Below are 23,459 nucleotides of genomic sequence, written 5' to 3'. Positions count from 1 at the left end.
TGAGCCACAGTAGTACAACTGCATAGCAGTATCACATCAGATGGTCTGACAGAGCAACAAGAAATACTGTTCACTCTTCTGACCAACCTGAGGTATACACTGAGTCTCCTTGTGCAAGTCTCCTACATGTTTTGTGCGAATGCAGCACATACTGACTCCCACAATGACTTAAAAACAGAGAGGGACAGAAACTACTGTACTAGTTCCTTTCCACCCTTCTTAACTGAGGATGGCATGGGTCCCAGAAAAGACTTCACTCAGATCACTGGTTCCCTGTGCACTCTCCATGGGACAACCAAAACCCAGCTGTCTATAGCTGCTACTTCAGTTCAAGCCACTTTCTCCGGTATTAGAATAAGCCTGGGACTGGCACTTCTGTTTCTGCATCTTTCCACCTGACATTGATCTTGCTAGCCTGCATATCCATTTCATGGATCTTGGACAAGCTGTTTCGGTGAAACAGAAGCAATAAAAGCAGAATGATCTGTGAAAATACCAATGACATGATTGTAGCTATTATGTTAGTGGTCATCCATCAGGGATTTTCACATCACAAACTCACTTATTTCACCAAGCATCCCTAGAGAATTTTTCTTCCTTTTACTTGGGCTGATGGTTGCAATCAGCATCTTACAATACATACAAAGTAAGAGTAGTTGTATTCCAGCTTTTTTCATCTCTCAATATCTTGGTCTTATCATTTCTCTGCAAGAACTAATGAACTAAAGGAACTAATGGAGTCTGCAAGATCGAAAACACTGCTGTTCACAGCACTCTGTATTTTTCTCAACAAGGACTCCCATGGCTCTAAAGTACATTCTACCCAAATACGGATTAAAGGACTGTATTCTTGTTTAGGCATATATTCCAATTCGAAATGGCCCTTGATGATAGGACAGCAAATAATAGGACACAGTTAAAAATAGTGCGGTTGTTTGAAACCTACTCTTCCCAGTATTACAGATCAAACTCTGCTTTCAGTCATCAACGCGTCAGCCTACGAGAGGCTCTTGCAGGGAGGGGCTCGGCCCGGGACCGGGGCCGCAGCTCCCGGCCCGGGAGCTCACCGTAGCTAGCTGGGACCGGCCGCAGGACCCCACGGAAGCCGCCCACAGCTGCCGGCTCCCCGGTCGCTCGGCCGCCTCCCTCGAGGCCTCACGGCGCGGCGCGCAGGCCCTGCCAGGCCGAGGCGGGGCCTGGCGTTTCCGCGGCAGCAGCTCGGCCGCCCGCGCTCCGCCCAGGGCCCGGCTCGGCAGGCAGCGGGCCGGAAGGCGCGAGGGGCCCAGCGGGAGCCGCTGCGGCTGTCCCGCCGGCGGGATGGGGCTGGAGCCGCTGTTCCAGGCCTGGAGCTACTTCAGGCGGAGGAAGTTCCGGCAGTGCTCAGATCTTTGCTCGCAGCTTCTGGAGAGGCCGCCCGGCGAGCAGGTAGCGGGGGCCGGGCCGGGAGGCCGGGGGCGCCGGCTAGCCGGGGCGGGAGGCGGTGGTGTCGGTCGGTAGCGGGCCGCGTTCCCGCTTTCTCAGCGGCTGCGCCGCCCGCCGGGACAGGCTCCGCGGCACCCCTTCTCTACCTGCTGCCGGCGCCGGAGAGGCCCGGTGTGACCCTCCGTTAGCGGGCCGGGGAGGGTTGGGCCGCGCCGTGCTCCGCGAGGAGGAGGGGGGCCGGGCAGCGTCTTCTCTCACCGAGCTCCCTACATCTCTGAAAGTGGAGGCGGTGAGTGCGGGGCTGCCGGCTCCTCCTCAGACCCGCCCTGGTAGTACCCCTCCAGCCCCGGCCGAGTAAGGGCAGGGGGGTAGTGCAACGGGTACGTTGTACTGCCGGGAATGAAACCCTGACAGTAGTGGGGTCCCAGGACTCCCCACAACAAGAATTTTAACTCAAGATTTTGCGGAGTTAAAGGAAGAAAAGCCAAGACTAAAAATCAGGTCTGCTTAAGGATGTTGCTGTTGGTTTTACACAGATGTTCGGATATCACAGTTGCTGTATGGACTAAACCTCATAAGGTTAAGAGACTCATTTTCGCTCAGCTGGTGTATGAGCATTACCATGGGACAGCAGGTGTTTCCATTCCTCTCTCTTTGCTCTTTCTCCAGCTGCAAAGTGTCTGAAAGCATTGGGCATGTGTTGTTCAATTCCTACATATTTTCTCACCCTTCTGTAAGAAGGAAGGATTTGAGAAATTTGTTTCCGGATTAATACTTGTATGCATGTAAACATTTTTACTGTCATATTTGGAAAACAGTAATTGAATGGACTTCATGATAAATACAGTAAATTAGTAAGTCTCTCAAAGCATCCTATAGCTACATATTTTAAGAATCTCGAAAGCAGTTCTTTTGATCACAAAGGAAAAGTCTTTAAAGAAAGCGGTACAGTCACATGGTTGTATAAATGTAAAGCACAGTAATTGTTTAAACTGGTTTAGGATAGTGTCGTGGTTTAAGCCCAGCCGGACTAATCACCACACAGCTTCTCACTCACTCCCCTTCCTCAGCTGGACAGGGGAGAGAAAATATGAGGAAAAGGCTCGTAGGTCGAGATAAGGACATAGGGAGATCACTCACCAATTACCATCATGGGCAAAATAGACTTGACTTGGGGAAATTAGTTTAATTTATTACCAATCAAAATCAGAGTAGGATAATGAGAAGTAAAACCAAATCTTAAAAAGCAACACCTTCCCCCCACCCCTCCCTTCTTCCCGGGCTCAACTTCACTCCCGAACCTCTTCCCCCCCCGAGCGGCGCAGGGGGACGGGGAATGGGGGTTGCGGTCAGTTCATCACACGCTGTTTCTGCCGCTCCTTCCTCCTCACACTCTTCCCCTGCTCCAGCGTGGGGTCCCTCCCACAGGAGACAGTTCTCCACGAACTTCTCCAACGTGGGTTCTTCCCACGGGCTGCAGTTCTTCACGAACTGCTCCAGCATGGGTCCGTTCCACGGGGTGCAGTCCTTCAGGAACAGACTGCTCCAATGCGGGTCCCCCGCGGGATCGCAAGTCCTGCCAGCAAACCTGCTCCAGCGTGGGCTCCTCTCTCCACGGCTCCACAGGTCCTGCCAGGAGCCTGCTCCAGCATGGGCTTCCCACAGGACCACAGCCTCCTTCAGGCATCCACCTGCTCCAGCGTGGGGTCCTCCACGGGCTGCAGGTGGATATCTGCTCCACCATGGACCTCCATGGGCTGCAGGGGGACAACCTGCTTCACCATGGTCTTCACCACGGGCTGCAGGGGAATCTCTGCTCCGGCGCCTGGAGCACCTCCTCCCCCTCCTTCTTCACTGACCTTGGTGTCTGCAGAGTTGTTTCTCTCACATATTCTCACTCCTCTCTTCTCCGGCTGCCTCTTCCTGGTTTTTCAGCCCTTCTTAAATATGTTATCACAGAGGCGCTACCACTGTTGCTGATTAGCTCAGCCTTAGCCAGTGGCAGATCCGTCTTGGAGTCGGCTGGCATTGGCTCTATCAGACATAGGAGAAGCTTCTAGCAGCTTCTCGCAGAAGCCACCCCTGTAGCCCCCCCTGCTACCAGAGCGCTGCCACGCAAACCCAATACAGATAGAGTTTTAAAAGATGCTTTTGTTTATGTTATATACTATAAGGCACCAACAAGGAGCCATGAGCAGAAAAATTTTTAGCAGAGAAGACATTCCAAGAAAATTGGTCCTAAACACTAAATGGGACTGAGTATTAGTTCTGTGCAAGTCCTTCAAAAATTAGTCTTGAGAACAGTATCGTTTATGTGTATTTACATTATAGGGTTTTCATACATGTAATCTTTGCATATGGAAGTACAGCACTTGATTCATGATAGAAACTCTTGAGACAGTACAGGTAATAACAGTAAATAAGAGTCGTAAAGATCATAGTGTTTCTGCTGCTATTAATTTATAATTTTTTAAATTAGTAAAATGTTTTCAACATGATCTCAACATGGAAATATAAAGACAACTGCATTTCTACTGTGTGCTGATGCTCAAGTATAAAATTGTTTTGTTACACGTGGCAACTCCAAACCTTTGCTGGGCTGTTTCCTGTAGCACTGGGGGACTTGTTGAAGACATCTGCAACTGACAGAAGTGGGGTAAGGAGGAGGAAGTGTACAAGGCTGGAAAAAATGTTTTGGAGGAAAATAACAAAGCAGCAATGAGAGGCTGTAGATCCCCTTTGGTCTTCCTTCTTTCTTCCAAATATTGATCACACATGCTGCAAACATTTAAGTATATAAATTAAATTGTTTTCTTAAATGAAGAACCAGGACCTTACATACAGCAATATGAGAGTTTTCGCAAATACTATATAAAGCTGGGACAAACAACTGATCACTTAATACAACCTTTGAAATGATCGCACCAGCCTATAAGCTTCATCTTCTATAAGAATGAAAGAGTGAAAACGTTTAAGATAGTTATGCTTTGAGAAACAGTGGAGGATGGGCATATGAATAGTGTCTATACTACATCAAATCACAAGCTCTTAGAAGAGGTCCTGTATGAAGTCTCTGAATTTTAAGATCAAGTTTCATCAGTGTTTTGAAAAGACTTCCAGGTCATGGTTGCCTGCAAAGGACTGGACTTTATAACTTCAGTATGTTAATTTCAGAACTATATTGCTATTCACAGTTCTGGGTGACAAAGATACTCTTCATCAGCAGCATATTTCAAACCTACCTGAAAGTTTAGGAGGAAGAGAAATTACTTTGCTTTCTGTAGAGGCAAACTTGAAATATGATTAGTTTGGCTCTTGCCCCATATAATCTTCTTGAGGGATCCTTATTAAGAGCTCTTTCTAAGCAGGAATTAATGACTTTTAAAAATATTTAAAAATATATCTACTTTAGCTTGGGAAATAACAGTCTTCCTCCTTAACATTTTAAAAGTGCATGGAACAATGTTTCAGTCTTTCTCTGACAAGAGATTTCAGCCTTCCTCTGACAAGAGATTTCATAGAGCAATGTTCAAGTAAAGCACATAATAAGTTTGCAGATACCAGCAAGTGGATTTTACTCTATGTAAGTACTTTATGTAAGCAGAGTAACAGTTTAGAGACTTTTTAAAAAAATAAAATAAATGGAGGGGTGGTTATTAAGTGGCAATTCAGCATGTTTCTTCAGAAGGATCATGGAGTATACTGTACTTCATGGTCTATAATGTAATGGCTACACAGCTCGCTCTTCCATCATTCCTCTCTGTTAGTCCAGGCAAAGAGCACAGCTCCTGACAGGAGAAGATGCAGCGTTGTTTTTATACCACCTGTTTATTTTGGTACAGCAGGTTGGAGAAACCAGAATATCGGCTAAATATCTTTCAAGGGTGCAACTTGAACCAAACTCAAACCAATTCAACATACAAAATGTTACACTTGAAATCTCTTCAGGTAAAACATTTTCTAATTATCTAGTTAAAATATAGCTTTAACATTTATGGCAGACTTAACATGGAATGGCATTTCTCTTCTTCAGTCAGCTGTGCTCATGATGTTTTAGATTATACACTTTTTATTGTAATCAGCACAAAATCTTAATCTTTACTGGTTATCTGTCCAAGTAAGTCTGTATTCTGCTTCCCGTTTGTAAAGCCTCGCAGGTCTTCTCCCTAGCTATGTTGTTGCGCTTTCAGCTCGTTACTTTCTAACACTTGCTGCTTTCAGGTACCCGTCTTTCACATTCGCCCTGCTAGACTTAAGGCATAGAGTAAATAAAATAGTAACGTGCCTCAAGAATGTGTCTTACATGTAGTTGAAACCTTACAAACTATTTTGAACCTACTTAATATGACAGAATGAAAAAGCAAATCATGTTTATGTATTGCAGCATGTATACTTTACATTTAATAGAACCATTATTTTTTGTAAAACCTTTGAAAGATGCTAAACTCCAAGGCTGAACACTGAAGTAATTAGAACTCAAATAAGTGACATACATTACTTAATTCTCCTGGGTTGCCTAGTCTAATACTATTTTACATTATTCTGTATTTATTCTAATGCTAGCATATCAGTTAAGTTGCTGTAATTGTGAATACTAGAAAAGTGATCTAAGATTACTTTTTTTAAAGTTAATTAAGAATCCAAGACCATTCTCAGGCAGATTAACTATTGATTCCTGAAGTCTGTTTTACTTTTGAAGGCAGCGTGTTAATGAAATCAGTAGTTCCTAAATATTTTGATTGAACTTTATTTCTGTCGTCTTCAGCCACCTAGCAGAAAATGATGCTGTCGTCCATCTGTGTGAATTACATTAGTAGTATTTTAGTATAACCTGGAGAAATATCTCAAATTAAGTATGTATCATTTTTGGTACCTAAACCCAATATGTGTGGTTTATTATGCTTAAAAAACGCATAGCAATTCTAAAACATTTCATGGTCAAACCCTTAACGGGAACACTTCTGCAAATCAAGCCTAAGATATGTCATGTTGACCACCAAGAAAGCAAACAGACAAATGACACCACTTACAGAAAGTTTGGATTAAGTGAGCTGCTGTGCAGCACAAGGGAATACTCAACTGCTGTAATCACCGTGCCACCTGTTCTCATCATCTTGTCCCATTTTCTGCTAAGTGTGTGCCTCCCAACCTCTGCAACCAGGGAAAGAAGGATCTTGTAAGAACAGTAGCCTCTGCCACTGTTCAGGGATTCACTTCCTTGAACAGCATGCATTAGGTTATGATATAAACCAAGCCACAGGAGATGGTATCCTTTAAGGAGATGCTTAGGAATGGTTCAGTTAAACTGTGACTGTTGCAGGTCAGAACTTTTCATGCTCAGGCAACTAACCTTCTCCCTTCTAAGACGTGTAAGGTAACAATAAGTAAATGAAGAGACTAACAGTACATAATCTGAGAGTGTTTTCTTGCCTGAAAGAGACGACCTTGCTTGTCTGAAAGCCTGTCCATTTTTCCCAGCTGTCAGCTGGTCTGCTAAATGATAGTGCTGCTCGTGTTTCATTGCATCTACAACACTATCACAAAACCATCAGCAGCTGAAATCAGCTTTCTACAATAGCCTGAGAAGTAGGCAGTTTTGCCAGTCACACTTAGAAATGTAATAAGAAATTTTCTTGACCAGGACATCTTGATATCTCTTAATTTACCATTCCCTGTACATATAGCTTAGTATTCAGAATATGTTTTCATCACAAGTATAATGATGTTTAAGAAGTTCTCCTTTAAGAACATAAAAGATGATTTGAAGGTCTCAAAAATAAGTTTACTGATGCTTATCAATCAATACTTACATGTACATACATTTAATTAGTGTAGAACTCACTTTGAACTCTGTCACCTGATGCGGTAGGCCCTAGGAGCTTTTTGAGGTATGGTGTTGACCTTTTAGCCAACTGGGCATGAATCGGGAATTTTCTTATGTAGCAGTATCAAATGCTATGCCATTATAAACTTGCATTCTTAAAGAACACACCAATGAAATCAAAACATTTTAAAGTCAATTATGTTTTCCTGAAGAGTTCTTAATGAATAAAACATGCTGAACATTTTGATAGAAGAATAATTAGCTGCTACTGAATTAGATTTTATGGAAGACTGAAATATTTTTTTCTATAAAATGTCCTGTGCATTTCTTCATTTAAGTATTTTATTGATGGAATTTACTTCTATGCTGAGAGTCTTATCTCAGGAAAGATTAAAGCTACATTTTCTATGACTAGCATTTGGGCACACAAAGACATAAAGCACTGATGTTCAGTTTAATTATTTCCTATTGTAAGCAGACAGGCATTGTCTTCTATGTTTATAGTAATAGCATGACCTAGAGGAAATAAAATCCAGGGCTGTCTTTGTTGATCATCCTGATTAGTTACCTAATCTGATTACTCTTCTTTGTGTTCCATATGTCAGATTCAAGGCAATAACCAGCACCCATGTCTGAGGCCTGCTGTAGTTTAACAATAAAAATAAAAAAGCCTAATGTAATTAATAGACATACAGTGGATGTCCTGCCTTTAACGTGATTGATGGTCTACTATGAGGAGGATTTGCTTTTGTTCTTTTGTCCTTTTTTCCCCCCTGTGGTGAACTTTCAGCTACTGTTACTTGCACACTGGTTTTTATAAGTAAGTAATAATAAAGTTATCATGGACATGTTTATGTACATGGAACATGATTTGAAAAAGCATCTTCAACTGAAATCAGTTACTGGTTCAAGAGACTGTAATTACTAAGTTTATGCATAAAAACTAGTGATACATACAGTCAAGTTACTGTTCCTGGGTAATGTTTTTTCTGTGTTTCTGCTCTTAATCATTTGGAGAGCATTTTTAGAATATACTGATTTTAATATTCTGCATGTATTAAATCATACTCACCTGAAATTAATTGTAGAATGAAGCTTTATTAGAATATAAGGTATGTGCATCTTTTTTCATTCCCTCTTCTAGGCTATAAGCATCAGAAGACTTAATTTTTCTAAATATTTTCAGTCTTCAAATAAACTGACTTTATACATTAATTTTAAAATGCCCTCAGTGGATTTAGAGATCTGGGTTAAATCCTTCCTTCATTGCTTTTACAATCTTATTAATTTCTAAGGAGCTTTATATGTGTGAATGAAGAATAAATTTGACCTTTTGTTTTGAGATACAAGCTTACAGGGCAACGCTATTTGTTAATCCTCTCAGAGAAATCTTTATTTGGAATCTATTTCCAGTGGACTACTTGCATAAGTAGCAACTGCTGGATCCACCCATATTTTAATGTTGTTGTTGTTCCAGACTTGTGTTTAATGGGAGGGTTCTATCACCTGCGTGAGGGTTATTTAAAATCTGAAGTTACTTCTTGTCAAAAACTGAAACAGTATATTAGGATCTATGAACAATGCATACTATCATCTACCATTATGAGAAAGCAATGCTTTTGGTAAGTATTATTGGTCAACTCGTTTTTTCCAAAGTGCGAAGGGATGTAATTTCTGACTTTTTTAGTAATATGAATGCTCCTACATAAGCAAATTTGGTTTATTTTAAAATTAATTTTAAACCAGTGAACAGTGCCTAAAGTAAGATACACATCTGTAACATCAAGGCGTTTTTGAGTTAGTGTTGACGTAATATTCCTAACCTTGTCCTCATTAGTTACTGTAGCACATATGGTATGGAAGATCACCTACTGCTCTTAAACCATTTTCTAGTACACCATATGTGCTGTAACACTCGGACACAATGGGCTGAATAAAATGCAAGCTGAAATATCTCAATGTACTTTATTGCTTAGAAAGCTAGAACAGTTTATTTTTTAGAAGATGAATACTATAAATAAAACAACATATTAAAAGAACTTGGAGTTAATTTAATCATACATCTAAAATGTAAAGGCAGTTTCAGTGCCTTAGTCAAGCCCAGGTACATCACAGACAGCTGAGATTAATCCCTCAATTAGCATTTAGTTCCATAGAATACTCAATTTTTAAGCTGTGTTTTATGCATTCTACCACCAGTGAACAAGTTTGTGGTTCCAAATATGATCCTTAAAAGGCCACAGAAATTTCAGTACACTACAGAAGGAAGATGCAAGAGCATCACCAGTGTTCCAGGTCCCTGCTGTCATGGAGTTTACTGAGTAAAAATGCTCAAATTGAAAGTAGGCCATGTCTCATACTACAGAGGAGAAGAGGGAGCTTGACCTTGCTCTTGGTGAAGCATGAGTCAGCAGTATGCCCTGGCTGCAAAGGAAGCTAACAGCACACTAGCCAGTGCTTCAGCTTGGAGAAGACATTGGTGTGGTCTAACAGCAGCCATCTAATTCATACAAGGAGGTTATCAAGAACATCGAGCTAGGCCCCTCACAGTGGTGCATGGAGTGAGAGACAGCAAACATGAATTGAAATGAAGGAGACTTTGGCTTGATATAAGGAAAAACATTTCTCCGAAAGGACAGTGAGGCAGTGGAACAGGTTGCACAGGGGTATTTTGCAGTCTCCATCCTTGGAAATTTTCAAGACCCAACTGGACAAAGCTCTGAGCAACCTCAACTGACCTCATAGCTGACCTTGCTTTGAGCAAGGCTTTGGACTAGAGACCTCCTGAAGTCCCTTTCTAGTCTGAATTACTCTAAGGTTCCATATTCAATCTAATGTAGCTGGCTTAACTGTGATAGATTTACACAAGGCCAGATATGCAAGACATTTTCCACTGCCTCTAGGAGCAGAAATGACCTGAATCTACAAAAGACTAATAGTGTTTTAGAGAAAGTAACATCTATCTTCTACCTTCCTTGTCTTTCCCCCTAAAGCTAAGTTATACATTAGAGAGGAAAAATTCCTCGCCAGCCCCTGGAAGTGAGCAGCAGAAGCTCTGAAGGATAGTTTAAATATTATATAAACATTATAATTACACAATAAATTATGATAAACCTACATTTCCCATTGTTAGTATTTACTCACTTTTACCTCGTTTTCAAGCAGATGTAAGTTCCTGCTTTTAGGCTTGTAGTAAACTTCATCTGGTAGTTTTCCTTTTGTTTATTGGATGGTACAATAAGCCATTAGTTTGACATTTATTCCACTTACATTGTTACTGTCCAAAATACAATAAATACATCATTTACATCATAAAAGTATAAAAAAATTCAACATGTGCAGGAATTTTCTTTTATGTACTTCAGTGATATCAGTGTGATCACTATCAGCAGCTAGCAAAAATGCACAATGATGGATTTTATTAAGTAGGTGTTCTAAAGCCCATGGCCTAATAATCTGGTTACCTTTTGAGAGATTTGCTTACATCTTCCAAGTTTTTCTTTTTTTTTTTTTTTTTTTTTTAAATGTACCATTATTTAGTTTAATAATTCTGTAATGTTAATCTAAGATTTGGTCAACATGATCCATCAGAAGCAAGAAAGCAAATGGTATTTGAAAAATGTACTTACTGCAAATCTGCTTTCATTGTGTAAAACATTGATTAGCTCCATAATGTGTGTAATTGGAGATAATGTAATAAAATGAAAATTTGGATGTATGCGTCTGAGAGAAAATGTTTGTACAAAATGAGGTGGTCACAGAGTATAATTCAATTTTTTGTTATTCTTTTTATTGTTTGGCATTTCCATTCCTCAATTTCTATTTCCTCTCTTTTCAGGAGCCTGATTCTGAATACACTGTGTTTCAGGTAAAATTCTTTTCGTAGATGCAATTATTAGATACAATCATTAGGAAGAATTTGATACAGTGCATAATACTTGTTTTGTTGTTAAATCTTTAATGGAATAAATTTTTTTTTCATCATTGGTAAGGCAGTATGTCTGATAAAGGATTTTTTAAATAGTCAGCTTTTATATTTGATAGAAGTTTATTTCTCTCATATATTTCCTATAGGTTTATTCAGCAGTTCAGTAGCTTAGTGCCTTCTAAAAGCTAAATTGAATCTATCTTGAACTGAATGACCTTTGTCTGCTGATGAGATTAGGAAAAAGCCAATGTGTATTTCACAAACAGAACAATGTTTATGCTCTTAGGGCTCACTTTCATGTTTCATCTAATGCTGTGTAACGGTGACCTGTTACCCATGCCTTTCCTGCTCCTACAGCTCACTCTAAACTGCCTACGTTGTGTAGAGTCTAGTAGTCTTGACGCTGCATGATAATGATTTGCATAAGTGATGGAAGACTGAGAGTAATTGATTGGTTTTCACTCTGTCCACATTAGCACTAGATTACTGCAATGGGAAGAATAGTAATGTGCAGGTGGTGGCATCCTTTGGCTCCAGCCCACAGTCAGATGAGATTAAATGCAATGTGAAATTGCATCTTTAAATTCAGCTCAATAACATATTTTACAAGTCTCTGATTACATTCCAATGAAGTCGTGCAAGTTGTTTGCATACAAAATAGTTTCAGTGAAATACTGCCAGATATCTTCTTGACTTTAAAGATTATGCTTCACCAGGTAGTTCTTGCGTTCTGGGGTTTTCATTGTGTACGAAATAAAATTTATGATAATGGCAAGGATTATTGGAGAATGAAACCTCTTAGAAATGTGCGTTACCAGATTCAGAAAATACATTTAGATTTAGATTTTAAGTTTGTCTTTTTTGAATTTGGTTTTCGGACTTTTCAGGAACAAGAGGAAGATACTCGATTCAGTGACAAACCAGTTCTCAGGAACTGAGTGAAAAACACTTTGTCACTTTTCTTTCTGGAGTTTAGACTCCTTAAGTAATACTATATCACATTTCTGTACTTACGGTACTTAAGATATTGCTTCCCTCTTTAATTGCTATTAGTTATTGTAAAGTTCTGTTCTGATTATGAGTTAAGCAAGCTAAATCTATTATTATGTTGTGATTATGTGGGTTGTCTGAAACGAACTGTCCCTTTCTTTTTCCTGCTGAATAAGTCCCCATTTCATAAAAATACAAGTCGTCTTCATAAACGCCAGACGTTGCTTGTCACAAAACGAAATTATTGATCCCCCAAAGAGAGAGCAGGTAATATAAATGGAGGCAACAGTTTGCGTGGGCAAACTTGTGCTAAGTTGAGGTGTAAATAATATTGTCATGTGGTTACTCAGAAATGTGTGCATTTATTTTTACGGCTTTTTGTGATTATAAGTGAGCCTTCCTCTCACTGTTGGCAGTGTGATTCTTCCAGTTTTGTGCTGCTTTCATTCATTTTAACTGAAGTTTTTCAACTGAAGTTCTTCTGCATTAGTTTCAGTTTCAGAAAACCCTTACAGGTTTTCACTGAATGAGAGATCTGTGCATTGTGCTATAGTAAATTACTAAAACTGTGTAGTTTCTTATGAACAGAATTGTTAAAATTTTTCTGGGTCTTCATACAAGGATAAAGTAGCTATAGGAAATACCAAGACTACTGGTACAAATTCTTTATATAAAGTCAGCAAAAGTTGAAATTACTGAGCTGTTAAGAAAACCTTTGAACTTTGCATGAGTTTTATGTCTCCTGTGATAAAAGACACCTTTACTTTATGAACAAAAAAAAAAAAGAAAATTTGTTGGGGAGGGTTTGTTTTAACAGAATGTACATCTCTCCATTTTTTTCAAAAAAGTAAGACAATAGCCATATGATGTAGTTCTAATAAAGTCCTATGTGGCTTTTTATGAATAAGTAGCAAATTTTTTGTGAATGAAAAGGGTGTCAGAAATGTCATTTAATTCTTTTGAAAAAAATATCTTTTTCCTACATCTCCCTTTATCTTTGTGTGTCAGTATACATTTCTAATTCCTTTTCCCATGCCTTGATTTTTCAGATATTCAGGATAACTGTGCGTGCATAGAAATGATACTTTTGTTTCATATGGGTCTTGTAACTAGTAGTTAGGAATTTTGAATTGTCTTCTTGTCTCCCAAGGTAAAGGTCATCTTTCTATAGTTTAAGTAACAAATTTGACATTTTTCTAGTGGAAGGTGTCTGTGCCCATGGCAGGAGGGTTGGAAATAGATGATCTTTAAGGTCCCTTCCAACCCAAACCATTCTGTGATTCTATGATTTTTCTCTCTCTTGCTATTTTGATCAGAAGTCCTGTAACAAACATTGTTGCAGGCAATACTCTAATCTACAGACTGATGTTTAATTAAGGAATAATATGTGATATTTGAATTTTTTGTTGGCTGTGAAGCCTCAGACTAGGAGCTTAAGACTGGAAGAGCAGCCGAAGAAATCTATTTCTTATGAGAGATATTTGTCCAATAATGACAAAGAGACATGTTCCTTTTAAAAACACATTATCTCATGTTTGTTATTGGAAAAATTACAATGATATACTTATCTGTATGTTAAGAACTGGCCTCAATTTTAGCAATTAGTGTAGTGAAGTTGCTACTTTCAATTCCCAGGAAAAGCTCATTACCATGGGCAGCTTTTCTTATCTTTACTAGGAAATTAGCCTGTGTTTGGCTATACTGAGAGCTCTAATTTCAGCATATTCCCAATATAGACAAAGTTATGTTGACTTCAGACGTATATGTCTTTGAAAAAAGCAGAGTACCGTCAAGGTGTTAAAAATTCAACAAGCTAAATACTTCTATAGAATAATGAAAAACAGTTAAGGGTGTTGAACATCTAACTGCAAATCTCAATGCTAATTAGAGGTTGTCACCTTACTACGTAAGAAGAAACCAAAAGATAATAAAGCAGATCTGGATTATGTCTGTATGGCCTAGATTCAAATCATCCTGCCCTGTTCCTTTCTCTTCATACTTGAACAAAGGTTTCTAATAGTGGTTGAACTGGCTAGCTAAATCCCTCCTTTACTTCTGCTTGGAAAAAAGCACTTTTAAAAAGGAGAGTTAAATGTTTCATTTTTAGATATACTTTCTTTTTGATAGACAGTTATAAAGTTGCATAGAAATGTGAGGGAAGTGTAGGGGAAGGGGTGGTCTGAGACATGATGAATGAGAAGTGTCCCATTAAATGATTACTTAAATTATTAAATAAGCCTGAGGACCAGATCTTCTCCTACCTCTTATTTAAAGAACAAATGTTTCCGTGTGTTTGACCTTTACTTCTATTAAACATCAGTTTGTTTCTATTTTGAAATGTCTCCTTAGCAAATATTAAACATGCTTTTCCACCAGACTGATGTAGCCTGTGTCAGAAAAGAAACAAATCTAATTGTTTTGGCAGTGATTTTTAGTCTGGAAAATTTATGATGATCTGTTCAATATCTGAAGGAAGATTAGGGATTGGTTTTGTGGCTCCCTTTATCATGCCAGCTCTCTGAGTCCATTACAGGCATATTAAGTTATCAGAGTGGCTGGATCTGCACTTATTTTGTTGTTACGTCTGTATGGCTGCCACTGTTTTTTCTTTTCCCTGTTGATTTGGTGTCTCTACAGTCTATATAAAGCTTGTCACATAGGCTAGAATTATGCTTGCCTTTGCACACTGCTCAGATAATCCTCCAAGACATTTAATGCAGTAATTTGTCAGTTCAGTTCACTAACAAGTATGCCAATAATCTCACAATCTGAGATGCTTAATCTATACATGTACACATTTTTTACAGCTGATGCTTTGAACAAAGGAGTTTTAGATTATCTTTCTAAAGACTCACTTGTGGATAGTAATGTACTGTATCTTTAACTGCTGGTTAAAAGATTTTCCTTCTTTCTCTACAGATTTGTGGGAAGGGCATTAGTTTGCATTACAGTGGTTTACCTACCTTCCTTTCCCATCTCAATTTAAATAAGGTGTCTGTCAGCGGTGGGTTTTGAATGGCACTGGTAGCTGGGGATTTCTTCAAAAGCACAAGATCTCAGAGAGTTGTCTGTGACCTAAATTAGTCGTAACTTCATGAGGCATGAAATTCTGTCCTTTAAACTCAGTGACTATAGCTGTTCCACCACAAAAGAGTTGTCTAAAGTCTTGGTCCCCTTTCCACCTCCAACAGGCAACTGATGGATATACCCAGCTATTTAAGTCAATACCTTATTCAAGCCTATTAAAACTGTGAAGGGAATAATAATTAAAAATGGCAAAATTGCTGATTATATTATTTACTTGGTGTCTTGAAGATATATTACTTTTTAATTTATCCTTGTTCAGGCTGCCTGGAGCCTGAAAACACGAGCTTTGACAGAAGTGGTGTACGTGGATGAAATCGATATGGATCAAGAAGGAATCGCAGAGATGATGCTAGATGAAAATGCCATTGCTCAAGTCGCGCGTAAGAATGACTTTCACTTAAATACATTGAAGCAACAAGAGGTCTTCTGGTCACGATTGTCATCTAGCATAAAATAGTACATACTGAGGTGACCTGATACAGCTTTTAGCTATTGCTACAAGAAGAGGTTTAGATTGTTTCATGGTTGCATGACAATGTTGAGATATGCCATATGATCTTAATGTAGTGCTTAGGCCTGTCAGACGGGGGTTCAGACAAATAGTGTTTTGTCAGCTTTTCTTCTACGTCTCTGTACTCACTAGCTCTTTTCTATCAGTGCATTGATTTCTTTTACTCCTTTCTGGCTTCTTTAGGCACTGTGGGAAACTAGAGGAAAATATAGGCCCTTGATGTACTGTGAATCTCATCTGTATGCCTGTACTGTAGGCAACAGTCTGGCCAAATCTGACATCACCTGTTTGTATCATTTCCCACAAACATTTTCTGAACTGATTTTCTCTCTTCTGCTTTTCTCTACTTTTTCCTCTCTTCCTTCCCAGGGCAGTTCTTCAGTCCTGTTGTTGTTTCTTGTATGCAGCTCTTTTCAGCTTTGTCAGTTCCCTTCTAAGTAGGCAGTGATTAGTAGTCTTCCACTACTTTTTGGCATTATTTCTATTTTTCTCTGTTTCTTTAGTACAGTCCACATGGGAATTTTTATGTGTCTTATTAGATGTGGCTCTCAACCACCTACCATGTCAAGGAATTCAAGGGAAGAACTGGACGTAGGCCAGAACTAATATTTAAAGCATTAAAAGCTTTTCTCATCTGGATAGAAGTAGGCAATTGCAGACGACACCAAGTTGGGTGGGAGTGTTGATCTGCTTGAGGGTCGGAAGGCTCTGCAGAGGGATCTGGACAGGCTGGATCGATGGGCCCAGGCCAATTGGATGAGGTTCAACAAGGCCAAGGGCCGGGTCCTGCACTTGGGTCACAACAACCCCAGGCAACGCTACAGGCTTGGGGAGGAGTGGCTGGAAAGCTGCCCCGCAGAAAAGGACCTGGGGGTGTTGATTGACAGCCGGCTGAATATGGGCCAGCAGTGTGCCCAGGTGGCCAAGAAGGCCAACAGCATCCTGGCCTGTATCAGAAATAGTGTGGCCAGCAGGAGTAGGGAGGTGATTGTGCCCCTGTACTCAGTGCTGGTGAGGCCGCACCTCGAATCCTGTGTTCAGTTTTGGGCCCCTCACTACAAGAAGGACATTGAGGTGCTGGAGTGTGTCCAGAAAAGGGCGATAAAGATGGTGAGGGGTCTGGAGCAGAAGTCTTATGAGGAGCGGCTGAGGGAACTGGGGTTGTTCAGTCTGGAGAAGAGGAGGCTGAGGGGAGACCTCATCACTCTCTACAACTACCTGAAAGGGGGTTGTAGCGAGGTGGGTGTCGGTCTCTTCTCCCAAGTGACTAGTGACAGGACTAGAGGAAATGGCCTCAAGTTGCACCAGGGGAGGTTCAGGCTGGATATTAGGAAAAATTTCTTTACTGAGAGAGTGGTGAAACATTGGACCAGGCTGCCCAGGGAGGTGGTGGAGTCACCATCACTGGAGGCATTCAAGGAACATGTGGACGTGGCACTGTGGGACATGGTTTAGTGGGCATGGTGGTGTTGGTTGATGGTTGGACTTGATGATCTTAGAGGTCTTTTCCAACCTTAGTGATTCTGTGATATATCTGATTACATTTTTTAAAATTGTCATTACATGCTTGGTCACATATAAACTGTCAAGCAGTACTCAAGTTGTGTTTATACATTATGATAATCTAATTATTTGTATCTGTCTTAAAATAGCGTAATAATATAATTTATACTTTCATTTGACTTCATGCCCCCTGTGGTAGAGACCATCTGCCAACAAAAATCATTTGACTAATATTACTTAGAAATAAGGCATTCTGGAAAAATACATTAATACTATATTTAAACTGAAAAAAGGTGACTTTCTGCATAGTGTTTCACAGATGTCAAAGCCAAAGAAAATCATTATGATAGTGTGGCCTGCACTCCTGAATCATTGAGATAAGACTTTGCTGTTCGTGCTTCAAATCCACTAGAATTGCCTGAGCTAGTATATAGTTTTTCAGAAAGTGTAAGAACTTTCCAGAGAGAAAGAACCCCCTGCAGTTTTTAGTGAATTATTAAATTTGCTAGCTTTTATCAGTGTATGCCATATCTTTAGTAGGAATTATCAACTATAGCTCCAGCTGTTGCTTCTTTTTGTACATTTTATGCCTGATTGAAGTCTTTATTTTCAAAGGTATGTTTCCAAAGTAAGTAGTTAAAACTGTCATTAAGTCATCCAGTGATTTTTTTTCTTTGATAAGCTAAACAATCTTCTCATTCTGAGGTATATCTTTTAATTTTTGAGTTGAGTCTTGAAACTCTCTTCTTAACCCTTTCCAATTAATCTGCATGCTTTTTCAGTTGTAGTCACCAAACTAAACAGTCCCCTGACACACAGAAAACACATTTTTCCTCTACAGATTGATTTTACTTTCTTTATACATCTGAAGTGTTTTTCTGTTACGCTTTTATACAAAGGTAAGCACAGGTATCACCAGGGAGGGTGCAAAGAGGACAGAGCTAGTCTTTGCAGTAGTGCCCAGTGACAGGACCAGAGGCAGTGAGCACAAACTGAAACACAGGAGGCTCTGTCTGAACATCAGGAAACACTTTTTTTTTCTGTGAGGGTGACTGAGCACTGGTACAGGTTGCTCAGGAAGGTTGTGGAGTCTCCCTCCTTAGAGATACTCAGAAACCATCTAGACAGGGTCCTGGGCAACTGGCTGTAGGTGGCCCTGCTTGAGCCTGGTTGGACCAGATGACCTCCAGAGGTCCCTTCCAACCTCAACCGTTCTGTGATTCTGTGATCACTTGCACTTTTACACATGATTTAATAAAAATGGGTGCTTGCTGACTGTGGGCTCTTTATTTTCCTGTTAAACTGTGTTAGCCATAGCTGGTCTTGACTCAGGGTCTTTTACTGTGGCAAATCTTCCAGGATATCCTCCACCACTACAATTATAGCTTACAAACTTAAAAACGTGTAGTCATTCCTCCAGTATTACAACTGGTATTGTCTGTACTTTGCTTACTAAGCAGTTCAAATCCTTTTGCATCAGTTACATGTCCATTTCAATTTTGCATCTGTCCTTACCTTAGTTTCCAGATTAAACGATCTTAATAATTATTTTGCTCTCAGTCTTGCATTATTAAATAATTACTAAATTGTATAGGGTCCACTGGAAATAACTACTTTTCTGTGGTTCCACCAGTTTTTAAATTTTTATAATTTTGCTGTGTTAATTTTCCATCAGTCTTGTTTATTAATAAAAATGTCCTGTAGCATAATTTTACAGAAAATTTCCAGTATGTTACCTTTGGACTCCTAACGCCATCAATTTTATCAGCTAAGGTTGTAATCTTGTTTAAAAGTGTTACCTTGACAACATGGTTTTCAGAAACTCATACTAATTGGCATTATGGGTAATCAGAGCTATTTCATTAACTAGGGCGTTACAGGAGTAATCTGCAGTCATCACTAACTGCTGAAATTAGGCTCTTAAATTCTGTCACTGTTAGTGGCCAAATGCATTGCTGTGGGCCTCTTGATGCCTATTCATAGCTAGTTCAGTTGGGATTCTCGAAGTAAGGACTGAGTTGCCTGGGGTGAGATCAAGGGAACTAAATCCTGTAAGCATTCTTCCAGTACACCAAAAAAAAGCACAAAACAATTGTAGTTATTAGAAAACATGTCTGGAAAAGGGATTTTAGTGCCCTACCTTTTTTATATTATTGCGATAGTTTAAAAAAAGGCTCAGAAAGTGGAAGACTAGTTCATTGTCTGCTAGCCTGAAAAGTTGAAAACCACTTTCTCCATCTCTCAGAAGAGTGCCCTGGTTATCATGTTAGAAACTCTGCTGGGTGGACTGTCCACCCTTTCTGTTGTGGAGTAAAAAAAAAAATCAAGATTCACAGGACTATAAAGAGCGAGTAAGCAACAGAGATTCTAAGTGTGGCCAACCAGAAGAGAGAGCATCCTGAGGTTTGGTCCTTATTTTAACATCACATGCATATTTAGTTGGTTTTGCCAAGGAGATCATGGTTAATACCTTTTTTTGTATTATTTAACTTTAAATACAGCTGTAGCCAGGTGGCTACTATAATATTGGAGTCAGAGGTGCTTGGTATCAGCATGGATTAAAAAAGCTAGAAGGTATTTAGATTGAATTAGAAGTTATCAATTTGGACAAATCTACTAAACTTGCTTAACAGACTGGTAGTATCTTAGAGGTGATCACAGCTTGAAGGCAGGAGAGGAAGAATACTGAAAAAGGGCAGACTTGGGGTTTATTTTGGGGAAAAAAAGAAGGAAGGTAACTATCTACCTCTCAGTTTAACTTCAGTTCTTGGAAACATTTGGAATAAAAGCCGTTCATACGTATCTAGAAAGTAAGTCGATGAGTAACAGTGATTTGTCAAGAACTGGGTGTGTCAACTTAAATCTCATTTCTTTCTGTACATGGTAACAAGCAGTGAACAGACCAGAAGGTATAGATGTCATATCTTGCTTTTAACCAAGTTTTTAAAACCACCTCTTAGACATTGACTTAGGAGGTTAGAAAAACTGACTATAATCGAATGTCAGTGAAGGTGATGGAAAATCTACATGCAGGAACTAGTAATTCGTAATGATCCACTGTCAAAACAGAAATATGTGAAAAGGGGGACCCTTCATCTGTTCACCTGGGCTTAGGCCAATTCAGTATTTTCAGTGATGACCTTGGATATGGATGAGTTTGAACTTTACTGTGCCCTAAATTGTGGGTGGGGGTCCTACGGGGGTCTAATGACATAACATTCTCCATCTGCCCTGCAGCTGAAGGTTTTGGGGTACTTACTCAAATCTGGGTGCTATTTTAGTCCCAGATAGAAAATATACCTTTCAAATGAACATGATCTTATTGTTCCAGTAACCTTTCTTACTTCATTGCTATCTGTTGCTCCTAATATGTTCTTGAGAATTGTTGTGGGTTAACCCCGGTAGGCAGCTGAGCCCCACATGGCTGCTCGCTCACTGCCACCAGGTAGGATGGGGGAGAGAATGGGAAGGGTAAAAGTGAAAAAACCATGTTCATTGTGGCAGGTTTCTTGCAATAGTCTTGACAATTTATCAGTAGTACAGCGCAATGTTTGGTTTTTGTCTTCTTTGTCTAGTGCTATGGCCCCTCAGTTTGAACAAAGAAATTTCCAGTTTATTGTAAGATGCCATCATTTTTTAAAGCACCCTGGAAAAGGGTGTAGTATCTCAATGTGCAGTGAGAAATGCTGTTATTTTATAGGACCAGGAACATCTTTGAAACTCCCTGGAACTAGCCAAGGTGGAGGCCCCAGCCCAGCTGTTAGGTATGTGATTGTTTATTTTTTAAAAATGTGACTAGTTACAAATGAGCAAATCCTAAATTTAACTTCTGAAAATGAAGTACTTCAGATATAAGTATTTAAATTCTCTATCGATAAATACCACTCAACATAAGGATAATGTGCTTAACATCTTCAGGCCAGTAACTCAATCAGGAAGACCTATTACGGGATTTGTGAGACCCAGCACGCAAAGTGGACGGCCAAGTACTATGGAACAGGCTATAAAAACACCTCGAACAGCTCTCACAGCTCGTCCAATTACTAGTGCTTCTGGGACATATGTCAGGCTAGGAACGGTAAGTTGTTTGACTCTATTCTCAGAACAATGGCTTTCTTGGTCATAGTATCTGGTACAATGACATTGTAGTTGACTTAAAAGCTGCATCTAAACTCAAGTTTTAAGGAAGTGAGCATTTTTAATTTTTTGTTTAAATTGTTTTCAAAGTAGAGTTTGAAAATGTTACTTGTTAGTTTGTTAGTCTGTTTATATAAAAAATGTACATAAATTCACAAGTTCACAAAAATTCACATAAATTCCAAATTCACAAGTTCTGTGAGACTCATTTTTATTCACTGAAGACCATGAAAAGACTATGACATGATTTCACCATAAGTATGTTGAAACCTTCTCCAAGTTTTTCAGTTTACTGCAAAACAATTACTAATCTCTCAGTGCCTGTCACTTCAGAAGATAAGGAGAACTATACTAGTTTTATCCTGTTCTATTGGCAAAACTAATAAACTGCAACTGGCACGAATATGTAATACAGATTAACATCACATTAATGGCAAAACATGGTATCTTCTTGCTATTGCAGGTAAGAAAAGATCTTCCTAAATCTTCAGTCCATCTAACAGTTAGTCCAAGCTACGTGCTTAGGCACATTATGGGAATAGTGGAGAGAGCGAAGAAAAAGGTAGTTCCAGGAGGTAATTCATGCAACCTCTTTCAGGGGCTGTATGGGAGTAGGACGAACTCCTGGCTTTCAGAAAAGATTAAATTCAGGAAGAAGAGTCTGTACTACACAGTAGAGCAATGCATCTACAAAGGCTTTGTTTGGTTTTTTGGGGTTTTTTTTTTTTTTGCATACTACTACTAATTTGAAAATTTTCAGGAAGAGTGTAGGGAATCTTCCCGCTTAAAAACTTCTTTCTCCCCTTCAGGCTTCAATGCTAACAAATCCAGATGGCCCTTTCATAAATCTGTCTCGACTGAATTTAGCAAAATACGCTCAAAAACCCAAACTGGCAAAGGTATGTAACTGTTTTAGTTAATGTTGTGATATCTTTTTCTTATATTCTGGCATCATTCTAATGTAACTGTACATAGGTTTGGGGATATAAACAATGATGAACTGTGTTGTAGATGTAAAGTTCATAAAAATAGTGTGTTACTTATCCTTTGACAGTGATTACCAGGCTTGAAATTGAAAATATGTCTGAAGAGGTTATGTTGAAAGTATAACCTAGGAAAAACATTTGTATAGAATAAAATATTCTATTGGTAAATAACTTTGAACTGTGCATATAGGAGTGATGTTGCATTAAAGGGCAAGGCAATTTGGCAGAAAATAAACCCCCTTGCATTCGAGTTTGTCCTCAGATATCAGAGGGGCTGGGGGCAGCTATGCTTAGATTCTGAGTGATGCCCAATTCTCTGTGTTACATGTCTGGTCGCGTTCAATGTATTGAACTCTCACGATTACGGATACACTCGTATCCGTATGGTATACTATGTGTACCATACACTTTCAGTCTAGTCGCGTTCCATGAACTAGCACGGCCACACTTAAGGGATTTGGTGGCGTTGAATGAGAACTCTCACGGCTGGATTAGCGAATAGTGCAGTTTATTGAAGCAACAGATACACAAGTTCTTTTGAATTGCTGGTGATAAAATTACTGCCTGCAAAGCATGTGTGAATACCAAGAATATGAGTAATATAGCCTGGCTACAAACGCGTTAAGTTATAAAGCAACTCTATAGAGATTTCTAAGTTTCCCGGGGAAGCACTCGGTATAACCAAGTGTTCGAATCTTACCCAAAGGCGTCCCTGTGGGGGCTAAGAGAGGCTCAGCCCGTCGACTGATCCCAGGTGTCAGAGGTGGTCTGTGATGGTATCTTCCCTGGTATCCTTCCTCTCTTAAGCCATTTTTATATTATTTGTCCTTCCAGGTGGAGCTTGAGTGACTCTAGTCATACATACCTCTATTATAATTGGTGTAAAAGCTTCTCGTTCTGCTTTTAAAGGTATAGACTAAGAAAAATCCAGAGCGCAAGCTCAGTGAGGGGTGGTCGCACCTTGGAGGTGGGTAGCTTTGGGATGGAGGTGTGTTTTCTGGTATTATAATGAGATTATAATGAGCAAAGTTCACCCAAAGGATAGTATTTTGTCAAAAAATGACAGACTGT

At 39.6% G+C, this 23,459-nt stretch overlaps 1 protein-coding gene across 6 annotated transcripts in view; it reads left to right on the top strand.

The window, feature by feature from the left end:
• The first annotated feature begins 1,299 nt into the window (after nt 1-1,299).
• The window catches only part of TTC8 (tetratricopeptide repeat domain 8), a 48,788-nt gene continuing 26,628 nt past the window's right edge, over nt 1,300-23,459 (top strand). For 2 of the 6 annotated variants that reach the window (XM_059819347.1, XM_059819344.1), the window contains exons 1-6: nt 1,300-1,425; nt 11,085-11,114; nt 15,511-15,631; nt 20,966-21,029; nt 21,184-21,343; nt 22,212-22,301. In XM_059819347.1, the coding sequence (XP_059675330.1) occupies nt 1,318-1,425; nt 11,085-11,114; nt 15,511-15,631; nt 20,966-21,029; nt 21,184-21,343; nt 22,212-22,301 (573 nt within the window). In that variant the 5' untranslated portion in view covers nt 1,300-1,317. The remainder of the gene's footprint in view (nt 1,426-11,084; nt 11,115-15,510; nt 15,632-20,965; nt 21,030-21,183; nt 21,344-22,211; nt 22,302-23,459) is intronic. The other 4 variants (XM_059819346.1, XM_059819345.1, XM_059819349.1 and 1 more) reach the window with 2 other exon arrangements.

Source organism: Gavia stellata, chromosome 7, assembly GCF_030936135.1.
Source record: "Gavia stellata isolate bGavSte3 chromosome 7, bGavSte3.hap2, whole genome shotgun sequence".
In the NCBI taxonomy this organism is placed as follows: Eukaryota; Metazoa; Chordata; class Aves; order Gaviiformes; family Gaviidae; genus Gavia; species Gavia stellata.
The sequence above is the reverse complement of the archived record's forward strand: the minus strand, read 5'-3'. Positions and strand labels throughout refer to the sequence as shown.